Below are 13,412 nucleotides of genomic sequence, written 5' to 3' on the forward strand. Positions count from 1 at the left end.
CAGCATCACTGTCTTGCTCATTGAGGGCTGACGTGGAAAGAAGGGTGGGCAGTTCCCTTTACAACTGTGAACCGGACTGTTGCCTTTTTTAGAGGTGGGGCAAAAGCTCTGGATAGAGAATGGCAAATAGGCAGATTCTTTCGTAAGGAAGAGTATGGGGGAAAAAAAGAAAATAACTTTTAAAAATCCAGTCAGAAAAATCAAATAATTGCCAAAGATGTGTGGACAAGGATGCTCACAGCAGTGTTATTTATTTATTTTATTTATTTATTTGTTTTTTGAGATGGAGTCTCACTCTGTCGCCCAGGCTGGTGTGCAGTGGCGTGATCTTGGCTCACTGCAACTCTGCCTCCTGGGTTCAAGCAATTCTTGTGCCTCAGCCTCCTGAGTAGCTGGGATTACAGGCACACACCACCATGCCTGGCTAATTTTTGTAGTTTTAGTAGAGACGGGGTTTCACCATGTTGGCCAGGCTAGCCTTGAACTCCTGACCTCAGGTGATCAGCAGTGTTATTTTAATGGTGAAAAACTAGAAGCAGTCTAAATGCAGCAACCTGAAGACTGGTGACATCAATTATATTTACAGAAATGACTGGTTAAATATATTGATATGAAAAAATATCTACCATAGACTGTGAAGTGATAAAAGCAAATTGCATTACTATACATGCATGCAGTGTAGCATAGTATAGTTAATTATACTGTAATAGGAAGTGCAGCCAAATCTTGATTTTTCAGCTGACTGCAAGGCTGTGGGTTTCTGCATCACTCACTAGTCCTTCTTTCCTCCTTGCGGCTGTCCTTAAAGCCACTTCAGTTCTCGTTCCCACCTCCCCTTGTGCGTGGGCTGGTGTAGGGGAAAATGTAGCAGCCAATTTCGTTGCACATTAGCTGCTCTAATTAAGGCTTAATAGGGAACAAGGCTAAACGGAATGGCTGAGTGGAGTCTTTCATTATCTGCAGGCCTCACTCAGCACAGAGAACCAAGGGAAGAGGCTCAAGGCATTGCTGAGGGGCTCATCCAACAGCTGGGCCCTGCACAACAATAACTAATTGTTTCCAGACATGTTGGGACACGTTAGGAAGACTCACTCTCTGCCTGACAAGTTTCTGTAGAACCAGGACTATTTGAAATCAGAGGCAGTTTAACTGGCAGTGCTTAAGAAAAGTTTGCAAAAGGTATAAACTAGGTGACCTGTTCTGTTCCACTGAATAAATCCTGGGGATTTACCAATGGGCAGTGTGGCATTTGAAGACTCTAAGTTCAAATCTTGACATTTCTGGTGACTTGTGTCATGAGCTTAGATCATTAAATGTTTTTAGACCTCACTTTAGCCCCCTGGGGGGACTGCACACCTGACATTTCCTATAGCAACTCTAAATAGCACCAAGCTTACTCACACAGAATTATTTAGCAAGTATGCAAAACTCACTCTCTCCACAGAGCATGATTTGGGCCTTCAGCTGTTCGATGTCACAGGAGAACCGGGCAGCTTTCCCGAGCTCTTCATCATATTTACGCTCGCTGACAAAGTGCTGGAGGAAAGAGATGGAAAGCAGGAGCCCCATGATTACAGAAATGACCCAGGAACTCTGTGGATGCGTTCACTCTGCTCTTCCCGCGCACTGCAGTGCTGACCTGGTGGGGATCTTTCCAGCCCCGTTACTGGGAGGCTTTATGCTCAGTCTTGGTCCTGACCTGGCTGGGGCATGACCATCTTCCTGTCTGGGGAATATGTGGGGTCCTGTGTTTCTCTTTTCTGGGCCTACATGAAATTGTGTCTGACTCATCTATTTAACCTTTTAGCACCCCTCGCCCTCCTAGTAATTTTCTGAATTGCATTCTGGTAGGATTATCTGAGTTTGGCCGAGTGCCTGCTAAGGTATTGACCATCAAGAGAAAACATGTCATCCTTCCTAGACCCCCATTCCTATTTTAATAGGGAACCGGGATGTCCACAAAGCCTTTAGTGTCTGGAAAACATAATCTTAAATGGCAGAATTTCAAGTGCTGTGCAAAGAAGTGAGAAAGAGATTATTTTTCAATTCATTTAAAATTAAGATCTACATGTAGAAGACAGGGTGAGAAATACAGAAATAAATGTGACTCAGTCCCTTCTTGAGTTTACCAGGGAGTTTAGCAATGGTAAGGACAACAGATACCATTAGCTACAATGCAAGGTGGAATGTGATTGGTGCTTCAGGAATATAAAGGAGGAAGAAATTATTTCCTACTGAGGGCAATGGGGAAAGATTATGTAAGAGGGAACATTAAAAAAACTATTGAACACTTACCAGGCACTAGCCAAATTCTTAACAGATAATCTCATTTCATCTGATCACAGTATTATTAAGTCAGTACTATTATTATCTCTATTTTACAAATGGGGGAATTGGGGTTCTAAGAATCTAAGAGAACACGTAATTTATCCAAGGTCATAGAAGTAGAAAATTTTGCAGCTGGACTGTTTCACTCCAACCCCTGTGCTACTAACCATTTTATGATGGGTGGGATTTTGACAGGCAGAAATGAAACTTGGAAGATGAGCTGATTTCCATAGACCAGGAAGCTGGCTATTTTATATATCTTACTTGATGTTCTAGCAAGCTGGGATTTTTATAGGGGGAGATGGAAGTTGGAATATATATTGGAGTCCAGTTGGGAATTTTTTTCTGAGGGAAAGGAGACATAATGGGGGAAACCAGATCTGCTTTGGGAATTTAAATCTGGTCTTCGTGGAGTATGAGGCTAGAGGGAGACCGTGTAGGCAGAGAGACTAGTGAAGAGGCCACAGAAATTGGCTAGGTGGGAGGCCACAGAGGCCAGAGCACAGAATGTAAGAATAGAAAGGCCACCAACACCCTCAGCACCCTTGGGCGAGGTCCTCTTCCCCACAGGGCCTGCTTTTGTACCCAGCCAGGAGGGGGGTCACTTGCCACTATCAATGCCAACCAGTTTTATGCCCCAATTTGCAATCTTACTTCTAAAGCTAGCAGCAGCTGTGTCTTACAACCACTCTAGTTTCCTGGGAGTGAGAAAGAAGATTAAGGGAGCGTGTGTGCGTGTGTGCGTGTATGTGTGTGTGTGTGTGTGTGTGTGTGTGTGTGTGCATCTGTAGTATACTGGATGAAAAAGAGGATAAGGGGAATTTTAAAATTTCTTCCTATTTTGTTGTAAATACTTATACTTGCCTTCCTGGTAACCATTCCCCTTCTGGTAACTGTACCCTGACGCAGTTTCAAAGAGCCATAGTCTTGGTGGGTCTGGCGATCAAGATGTCACACCCTCTCTGGGCCAAATGATGGACGTGACCCAAGTGAAGGCCAATCAGAGCCTCTCACTTAGGGATCTGAGCCGAGTGGGGTGGTACAGGGCTGAGGGTCCCATCAGAGTGTGTCTAGTGATAATTGCTTCTTATTTTACCCGAGGCACCCCAGTTCCTGCCTAATTGTTGACCTGAGCCTTCAGATAGGGCTCTGCTTTGGTGAGCTATACTCACATCCTTTCAAATTCTACTTGTCCTTGAGGTTAGCCAGGGTCAGTTTCTGTTGCATATCAATGAAGGAATCAAATAAATATATATTTATGGGTAGTATTCGTAATAAAAATGCAACTAAACTAGAAAATAATATAGGAAAGAAATCACCACAGACTGCATGCTTTCTAATCCTCACTGTGGCCCTATGTTCATGCTTCATGTGTGTGTATATACCTGTGGATGTGTTTATATACATACCTATAAATCACAGTGTGTTAAAATAATATCCCCCATCCCAACTATAATTCATGGCCAAGTTACTTTATTTGGGTTGGTCTCTACTGACTGACAAAATAGCTTGTACTTCTCCTTTGGAGTAAAACATTCCTTCAAAACACATTACACTTAAACACAGTGATTATGTGGGTCTTCCCCCTTCTGTGTTCTCTATTTCCACCCTGTGAAAGAGAGCTGGGTATAGATGTTAGATCCTCAGAGAGCAGCACTCTGTGGATGCAAAACAAACATAATGGGGATCAGCTCTCTGGCTCAGGGTTCAGGCTGTGATATTTTAGAACTGACCTTAATTTCTGCCCTGAGCTCGGCCAGCTGCATCTCTGCCATCTGACTGGCAAGGTCAGTAAGTCTCTTTAGTTCTTCTGCTTTCTTCTGACGAGCGGTCAGGATTTCCACTGCCAAATAAGGAGGAGTCACACATTAGGGCCAGAGATTGAAACATATTAAATAACCTAATTTCTTGGCATCAGTTCTCGCTCCACAGACCGATTGCTTTGTTGGACCATGACTGTGTTTTCTGAGTTGGTCATGGAGGCGGGTTTACCCTCGGTGCCTATTGCCAACAACCCGGTTCCTCCTGTCCTCCTCCAGCAGTCCCCAAGCCAAACAGCCCCTTCTGATTCACTGTACACTCCCACTCTGCATTTTCTTCACTGGTGTCTGACCTCACTTACGGAATTTAGACTTTTGAAATTCGCGAGTTACTTGGAACAACGATCTCTGAAAAACAACTTATTAAAGTCCTCTCTGAGTGATACTGCAAAGACAGGAAGTCCACTAAGCAGAAATCATTCTATATGTGCTGCACTATTAAACTTTAACAGCAGCAGCCCTCTTGAACTTTAACACATACTAATTTAGGGTGACTAGCTGTGTTATTGGAATCTGACATAAAAATCTAACTTTATTAGTTTTTTGTGAGCCAAAAATGTCTCTGTTTTTGATACTCTGCAGATATGTTTCCATTCTGCAAAGAAAGAGAAGTTCTACCCCAGAGTGTCTTAGGTCTTTCTGTAAGTGTCCCCAGTGGAAAAATTTCGAGAGTGAGTGAGGCCAGCTAGAACTAGATTTGTGTGAATTTTTTAGCACCTGCACACGTTGAGAAGACACTAGGGAGTACTCGGGCTCCAACATTTTCACACATCTTCAGATGAACTAGAGAGGTTTAAATAGATGTAGTAGCCTATCGGTTAATTTGTGTCTGTGTGTGTATCCATGTGTTTCCCAAAAGATTATGGAGCTCAGAAGCAATTAATACAAATGCACAGGATGAGGTTTAAATATGAAGTTGGATCTTTCAATAGATAGACTTGTGGCTCTCTAATTTGACTCATATATGAATTGTCTTCATTTCTTTGGGATGAGTATTTTGAGTTATAAGAAAAGAGGTGTTCATCTAAGATGACATGCATGTTGGACTCACATGCCATGCTTGGCTGAACAAGGATCAAATGCTTTATTAGACCAGATTCACAGCACACATGCAGGGCCAAACAATATGATTTCTGATTTTAAGAGTTCTTATTACACAAATTATCAAACGATAATCACCGCAAAAGCCCAAAAAGAAGTACAGAATACACCAAGAGTTAAAATTCCCTGCAAATCATAAACCATTCTTTAGACAGACTGAAAGACATAATCTTTTTATGCTGATACCAATGTTGAGATGTTAATAAAATAATTAGTCTATTAACACATACAGCTTTATCATCTGTCAAACCATGCTAATCATGCTTTGATTATTTAACTGGGGCGCCTCCTGATCCTCAATTACAATACCATGTGGCTAGGCAGACGGATCTATGCTTAATAGTCTTTCTGAATACAGAGGAGCTAGTGAAAACCTTATCTGGATGATGAGAGTGAAAGGAAGTTTCATCTCAACATAGACAACATATTGCTGAGTGATGTCTCAGGACACCCAGTTAGACCAAAGGTCACAAAAAGGTTGGCTCACCATCATTTTCAGCCAAAGTACATATGTCTTGTTTGGTCCACACATTGCTTTTACAAATTAATTGCCCACATTTAAAAATTAGAAGATTCCATTTGAAAGCTGGCTCTCTGGCATCTCTTAAAGTACTGGAATTTCTGGCCATAGTTGGTCAACATTCCTACATGGCAACAAGTGGCTGAAGCCAAGAAGTCACTGCCCTCTTTAGATGGAGTTGGGCACCCAGTGTGCCACGGTTTCCCCCTGCACCTTTTGGCACATTAACGTTACCTATCTGTTCCCCGTGAGCACCTCCAGCCATTCTCGGGACTACGGTGTGATCTGTACCATGTAGTTCTTTGTGTCCATGGCACCTAGTGCCTACTTGGTATACAAGGGGTTTTCAATATGCTTGTTGAGTGAAGAATTCAATGAATGAATTAATGAGTTACTTAAAGGGAATATCTAAAGAAGAATGGAAGTTCCTTTTCTACAGGAGTCACTTAAGACTGTTTAGGATTCATACCTTTGATTAGTTACGTTATTTGTTTGCCATTATAATTCAACATATGGATGGGACTAACATCTGCAGCATGAGAAAACAATTTAAGTAGGAAGATGAAATGAGACACATTCTTCTTGCAAACTAAAATGAAAAATTAATTCTATGCTGGGCGCAGTGGCTCACATCTGTTATCTTAGCACTTTGGGAGGCTGGGGCAGGAAGACTGCTTGACTCAGGAGTTCAAGACCTGCCTGGGCAACAAAGCAAGACCCTTGTCTCATCAAAATAATAATAATAATAATAAAAAATCTAAAGGCCCAGACTTGAAAAGCGGCTAGTAAAGGGGTCAGCAGACCCTCAGTGATGACACAGTCCAATAGATCTGACTTTTCTTCATGGATCATTTGTGAGACTGGTGACAATTAGGGGTCATTGTTGTTTTTGATTAAGTAGAACTTGGGCATTCATACCAAACAAAAGATTTCATAGAAATAGATATAAATGGGCCCTAAAATAGGAATGCAGGTGCAAGATCACCAATAAATTCTGAGTTTACACTTATGCAAATATGCACGGAAATAAATACTTTGCATCAGCAAGTGTTGGAATGAGTTTTACATATAGTCTCATTAACATTTCAAAGCCTTTCATTATGAAAAATGCCTTAAAACTTGAGATCTAAAGCCAATATTCTTTGGTGGGGGGTGGGGAACGTTTTCACCTCAAAAACATCAATCACACAAGCAAAAAACAAAAACAGATCAGATCTTAAGCTTCACTGATCCTGTAATTTAAAATAGAACAATAAGTATGTTTTGAAAGCACTATCCTCTCGGAAATCTGTAGAGGGAGACAGTTCGATACAGCTTAGGTTTTCAGTGCATTCAAGACTTAATTAATATTATGCATGTATAAACAGTATCTGGTATGCTGAAATCTACTTTCTCAATAGGATTTATAAATTCCTTCAAATTTTTGAAACACATTGGAAGCTTGCTTATATTATCTGAACCATAGAAAATCTTAAGGCTTCTCAAACAATAACTCTCAGCAGAAAATATACTCAAAATCAAGGTTGGTGACAGGAGCCAGAGAAGTGGCTCCTCAAGCACAAAGATTCTTTGAAATCCTTTTTATTCCTTAAAAATTCTTGTGAATTTTGTATTCTACTTCATAATTTGTTTGTGTTACTACTAATTTACAAAGTAATGTTTTTTTCCCTTATCTCTAGTGAACTTGACACCTGTGAATTCCTGGGTATAAACATGAAGTTTGAGACCCTAGCACTACAACATGCTTAGTTTCTTCTTCTGTCAAATCTGTGTAGGAATTGATCATATCTTGTAGGGTTATTGTGGAAATAAATGGAATAACATATGTGAGGTGTTTAGTATAGTATACTAAAAGTGCTAACTCTAAATATTATTAATAAAGTGAGATCTATTCATCTAAAATATACCTCCTCTTTTTGTGCAATTACATGAGTGTTCATTAACATTGGTTCCCACAGTCTATAGATACTGATTTATTTACAATAACTCATTTAACAAATATTATGAAGTACCTACAGTCTTCTCAGCACTGTGTTAGGTGCCATGAGGGATTTAGGAGATTCTGTTATAATTGAGGAAATATCGTTTATAACGTCTACAGGTAATGGAAAGTGTGAAAAATTCTCTTGAGACCACACAGAACCAAGTTAAAGAAGGTGGTTGGAAAGACAGTTCTGTAGTTAGTGAGGAGAAATCCATGCTTCCTTCTATCTGTGGAGAAGACATAGTGTTGATACAGGCTTGTTATTTGAGTGATGCAATAGAACCCCTGACCTCCGTTTTTTGACTGTAATATGAGGGGGTCGGGGTAATTTGCTAATAAGAGCTCTTCCCTTTTTGCACACATATTGTATCAGGCTCTGTGCCAAGTGCCTGTATTTTTTCGCTTTATCTTTACAATAACTACTTGAGATGGATATTTTTGTAATTGTTGTTATTTTTAGTACAGGGTCTCTATTACCCAGGCTGGAGTGTAGTAGCATGATCATAGGATCATAGCTTGTTGCAGCCTTAAACTCCTGGGCTCAAGTGATTCTCTCCTCTCAGCCTCTAGAATAGCTAGAACTATGGGCACATGCCACCACATGTGGCTAATTTATTTTTATTTTTTTAGAGATGGGGGTCTCACTATGTTGCCCAGGCTGGTCTCTAACTCTTGGCCTCAAGCAATCCTCCTGCCTTGGCCTTCCAAATGGTCTGGGATTATACATGTGAGCCATTGCCAGAAACCTCAGACTTTGAGAAGTCAACAACATGGTTCAAGGACACACAGCCAATTAGAGATGGAGGTTGGACTTGAACTCGAACTCAGTTCCGCCTGCCTCAAAGGCATGCAAATGGGCTAAACCTGCAGCACCAATTACTGAAGTTAGGTGAACCCTGTCAACCAATCTAGCAGTTTCAGCTAGCCTGAAAGCTTGATGAGTGCAGGCTTTACATCTATCTGTTTGCTGTTTATCCTGGACACAAGGAAGCCCACGTATTTACTAAGTTTTTAAAATGGGATGCTCTCCAGAGATGCTCCAAAGTCCACAGGTCTTGGCATCAAACATTATCATGTCCCAAGAAGGAAGAAGGAGTACATGAAACCTGAGGTTTTTAGTTAACCTCTAAGAAAGTGATGATGTGCTAGTGACTTTCTGTTTCTGTTCAAGAGGCTCATTTGTGTCTGTGTTGGTTGTTAGTATTTTTATCATTAGGATATAAAACTAAAATAAGCTGTAACTGCGAAGTAGGGAAAAATCCCAAGTTGTGTGTATAATCTACTTTTACTGAAGATATCAACAAATTTCATAAGAATAAACTAATTTCACAATCAAAGAGATTAACTACCTAAATATTCCATAGCTTCACCCTGGATCACATTAGTTTCATTTAATAAAGTTTACTCTATTTCAGGGTTCTAAAATGTTGCTTAAAATTATTTAGATGCCTGACTAAATGAGGTCTGAAATGAATAACAAAATAATTGAGAAAACTGTGTAACAAAAATAATGATAGCTATTTTCCATAAAATGACACTTGAATTATGGCCTAGGTCCAGACAAGAAAAATAAAAAAGAATGAAGAATCTGGTTCGATCTTTCATTCTGGCAAAAAGAAAGACATCACAGTCAAAGGCAAAGGGATTTCACTGAAATCTGGTTGGGCACAGACTGCCATTTATCCCAATCATCTCTGTGTAAAGATGAGGAATTCAAAATGCTCAGGAGACAAGAATTGAGCTGAAAAACATAGTCTTAGGAGACCCATTAACACAGAAAACTAAATTCAGCAATACGAGACAACCTAGCACAGTCACTTGCAGCTTGACGTGAATCTGACTGAATTTGTCTCTGTTGAAATTTCCAACTCATGAGCCTCAGTCTACCTAAGGTGGTAAATCTCTACTACTCAAGTAACTTTACCACAGTTTAAAGGTTTAATAAATCAGCATAAAGAAAATAAAACAAGTCAAACAAGAATGTCAATATTTTATGTTAAATTTAGGATTAAGTTTTGCAATGATCAAGATAATCTGAGAGTGTTCATTATTTAAATAGAGAATTTGGTACATTAAGCAATCTGATTTGTGATTTTCAATTTAAAATATGGAATTGGTTTCCTTTTGTGGTTTTAAGTTGGCACATGTCAGTGTATTTTTTTTTTTTTTTTTTTTTTTGAGACGGAGTTTCGCTCTTGTTACCCAGGCTGGAGTGCAATGGCGCGATCTCGGCTCACCGCAACCTCCGCCTCCTGGGTTCAAGCAATTCTCCTGCCTCAGCCTCCTGAGTAGCTGGGATTACAGGCACGCACCACCATGCCCAGCTAATTTTTTATATTTTTTAGTAGAGACGGGGTTTCACCATGTGGACCAGGATGGTCTCGATCTCTTGACCTCGTGATCCACTCGCCTCGGCCTCCCAAAGTGCTGGGATTACAGGCTTGAGCCACCGCGCCCGGCCCATGTCAGTGTATTTGACGAAGGTCATGAACAGAACTGGAGTATTTTAAGAAAACTCTGTTTAGTGTGCCTTTAATTTTGAATTATTAATCTTACAAGAGTTACTTAAAAGCTTAGGAACACACTGCTTGTTAGGTTTGTGAGCTTGCCTTGTCTGACATCTGAAGTGCTCAAGACAAATGAGATATATTAAATTTATATATGTAATTTAAAATGTTGAGGGGAATTTAAGTAATTAAGTTTCAAATGGAACTACTTTTCTAGAAAAATTTAATATGATAAACTTAATTGAACCTAAAAAAGAACTAGTAAAAATGATGACGTAAATAATATAGTAAGACTTATAAGTTGTAAAGACTTAAAATTGTCTTAAAATGTAATACTAAATTCAGTGTCATTTAAAATCCAATTAACTATAAGGTCTTTATGTGCACAAATGACCCATTGGACTTCCAGAAACTCAACTGACAGCTATTATGTATTGAGTGCCCATCTTGCCATGCAGTCACCTGTATGAGGTGAGTGTTACAGGTATATCCTTTTGCCAGATGATGTAAATGAGGTTCCAGGGGCTAAGTGACAGGCCTAAGGTTACAGACTTCATGAGCCAAAATTTCAGTATAAAGTTTACGACCCAGCTCAGAATCTAGTATCGTTGTCAGTCTGACCTATGGATTCCTTCTGATTGGGAAGCTCCTAATCAAATAACCATGTGTCTACTTACTGGCTTCTTCTTTAACTTTATCCATTTCTGCCATTAATGAAACTTCTTTGTCAATGATGCTGGGGAGAAACAAAAAGAAAAGCAAAGAATGCTCAATCAAAGATAAACTTTTAATAAGCAATGAAAGCAAAAGAAAAATTATTTTCATTAAACCAAGTACAAAATTACCATAAATATTTCTGTGCTACAATGCCAGCAGTATACTCTGCCTCTCCAAAAAATGAGGCGACGTGGAAGGGATATTCCCAAGGATTACATAGTGACATCTGCTGATTAAATCATTGTCAACAAACCTAAAAAAAGTCTTTTAGACTTTCAGAATTGTGCTGCTTTGAATTTAAATTTGGGAATATTTTTGTCCTATGCATTCCAAAGTTCCAAAACAATATAATAAGTATTTGAAAAGCTGGCACTTAGGTCATCAAGAACTGTAGTTCCCATTGTCTCTGTGCTCCACCCTGAGAGATTCTGGCTGGGAGGGAAGGAGATGGGCCCAATTCTGCTGCAGATGGTCCTGGGACCATACTTTGAGAAATCTGGTCTGGGTCAATCCATCCACATGCTCAACAACATGAGTCTCTGCCTTTCTCAATCTCCTGAATAAGCATTTCAAGGTTCCAAGGAACTTCTCATATTTCATTTATTTTTTGGTTGGTCCTTTGAAGAACTATTGCCTGCATACAGCAAACAATGATCTGCCCCAAAGTTTGCTTCTCTCCTATCCCATCCCAATCCCCAGTTCTCTAGTTCCCCTCCCAGAAGTAATGCATCATGATAAATTTCTTATATGTCCTTTTATAGAGTTTTATGTAGGAAGGAGTGAAGAGAGGTTTCATCAAAAAGGCAGGGAGCTGTGCAGGGTGAGGAGCCTGGGAAAAATTCCAGGGTGGGTGAGCACACAGATGTCAGATTCTCTTTACATTTTTAGTTTAGCCATAAATAGTTAAATATATATCTTTAAAATATATAAGGACTTTTGGAGACCACAATCATTTACTATTAATCTATAAAACATTCACAATAATTTAATGTTTATCAGATATCTACTTAGGATTCAAATTTCCCCAACTTTCCCATAAATCTTTTTTTTTTTTTTTAACAGTGTATTAAAACTAGGATCTAAACAAACCCTGCTTCATTCCAATTGGTTGATTGACTCTTAAATCTGTTTTAATCCAGAGGTTCCCGCTCATCTGTTTTCTCATCCCCTTTGCAATTTATTTGTTGAAGAAATTAGTTTTTTTGTCCTCAAGAGTTGTGCAAGGTCTGAATTTTGCTGATTACATCTCCATGGTGTTATTTAGCTTGTTCTTTTGTATTTCCTATAAATTTGTTATTAGATGTAGAAATTTGATTAGATTCAGGTTTTATTTTCTTAGGAGGAACACTTGATAAGTGTATTGTGTCATTATGTGTGTGCTGATAGAAGGATATGATATGAATTACTCCACCTGAAAAAAAAAATTGGACTGAGTTTAATCAAACTTCTACATCTAAAATAGCAAATATATAGGAAATACAAAAGACGTTCTCTTTTTTATGATCTTATCAGCCACTGATGATTATTGCCTAGATTTATAGGGTTTGCAAAATTGAGACATTCACATTCCATCACTCCTTCTTCATTTATTTCCTGGAATTCTTCCATAAAGAGAAACTTTGCCAACTTTTGGTTATGATGAAGTACAGTTTGTATAGGTAAGGTAGGATGAATGCTTGATTCTCCCCTTTTATTTGTTTTCAAAATGATAGTTGGTTCCTTAGCATCCTTCAAAGGTAATCTAGAAGTTTTTTCTTTTTTGCTTGTTTGTATGCTTTAATTATAAACGTCAATTATAAACTCATATTTAATGTGCTTCAATACAGTTGTTATCATCTTTATTACTCTCAGATCATTCCATCACATGGACTTTTTCTCCATCAGATGCACTTTTGCAATTTAAAGTGTGTTGAAAATATATTTCCTCTTAATTTTGCAGTATTTGTCAAACTTCTGGGATATATCTATAGAGGTTTGGGGGCTCCTCAGCTAGATGATGCAGCCTAAATACTTGAAGAGTGAAGGACTGTGTGCTCAGGAGCTCATCTCTTCCCAAGAAGGAAATTCTAGTGGAAAGGACTAATTGCGCAGTGCATGGCAAGTACTCCAGAACTGAGTTCTAAGCCTAGTCTCTCAAGTGCAGACAGCATCAGCAAGCCCCAAGACACACATGGCTTATGGTCACTGGATATGATCACTTTGGTGTAACCAACATATCAGGACGCCTGTCTCTTATCTATTTATTGACATTACATAGGTATGATGTCAATGTGTGTGTTTTTTTTTTTATTATACGTTAAGTTCTGGGGTACATCAGCAAACTGACACAATGTGTTTTAAATATAGGAAATGCATGATATAGAAAGGTGTACAGTGAGAAGGAACTCTTTTTTCCCATCTCTCCCCCAAATAACTCAGTTCTCCTCCCTAGAGGT

The 13,412-nt window shown here is 39.2% G+C and overlaps 1 protein-coding gene across 5 annotated transcripts in view; it reads right to left on the reverse strand.

Annotated features, from left to right (window-relative positions):
- SPATS2L (spermatogenesis associated serine rich 2 like) overlaps positions 1–13,412 on the reverse strand; it is a 170,789-nt gene that overhangs the window by 7,104 nt on the left and 150,273 nt on the right. For all 5 annotated transcript variants that reach the window (XM_010336460.3, XM_039469500.2, XM_039469506.2 and 2 more), the window contains 3 exons: positions 10,938–10,996; positions 4,062–4,171; positions 1,434–1,536 (listed from right to left, as the gene is read on the reverse strand). In XM_010336460.3, the coding sequence (XP_010334762.3) occupies positions 1,434–1,536; positions 4,062–4,171; positions 10,938–10,996 (272 nt within the window). The remainder of the gene's footprint in view (positions 1–1,433; positions 1,537–4,061; positions 4,172–10,937; positions 10,997–13,412) is intronic.

Source organism: Saimiri boliviensis, chromosome 5 (genome assembly GCF_048565385.1).
Source record: "Saimiri boliviensis isolate mSaiBol1 chromosome 5, mSaiBol1.pri, whole genome shotgun sequence".
In the NCBI taxonomy this organism is placed as follows: Eukaryota; Metazoa; Chordata; class Mammalia; order Primates; family Cebidae; genus Saimiri; species Saimiri boliviensis.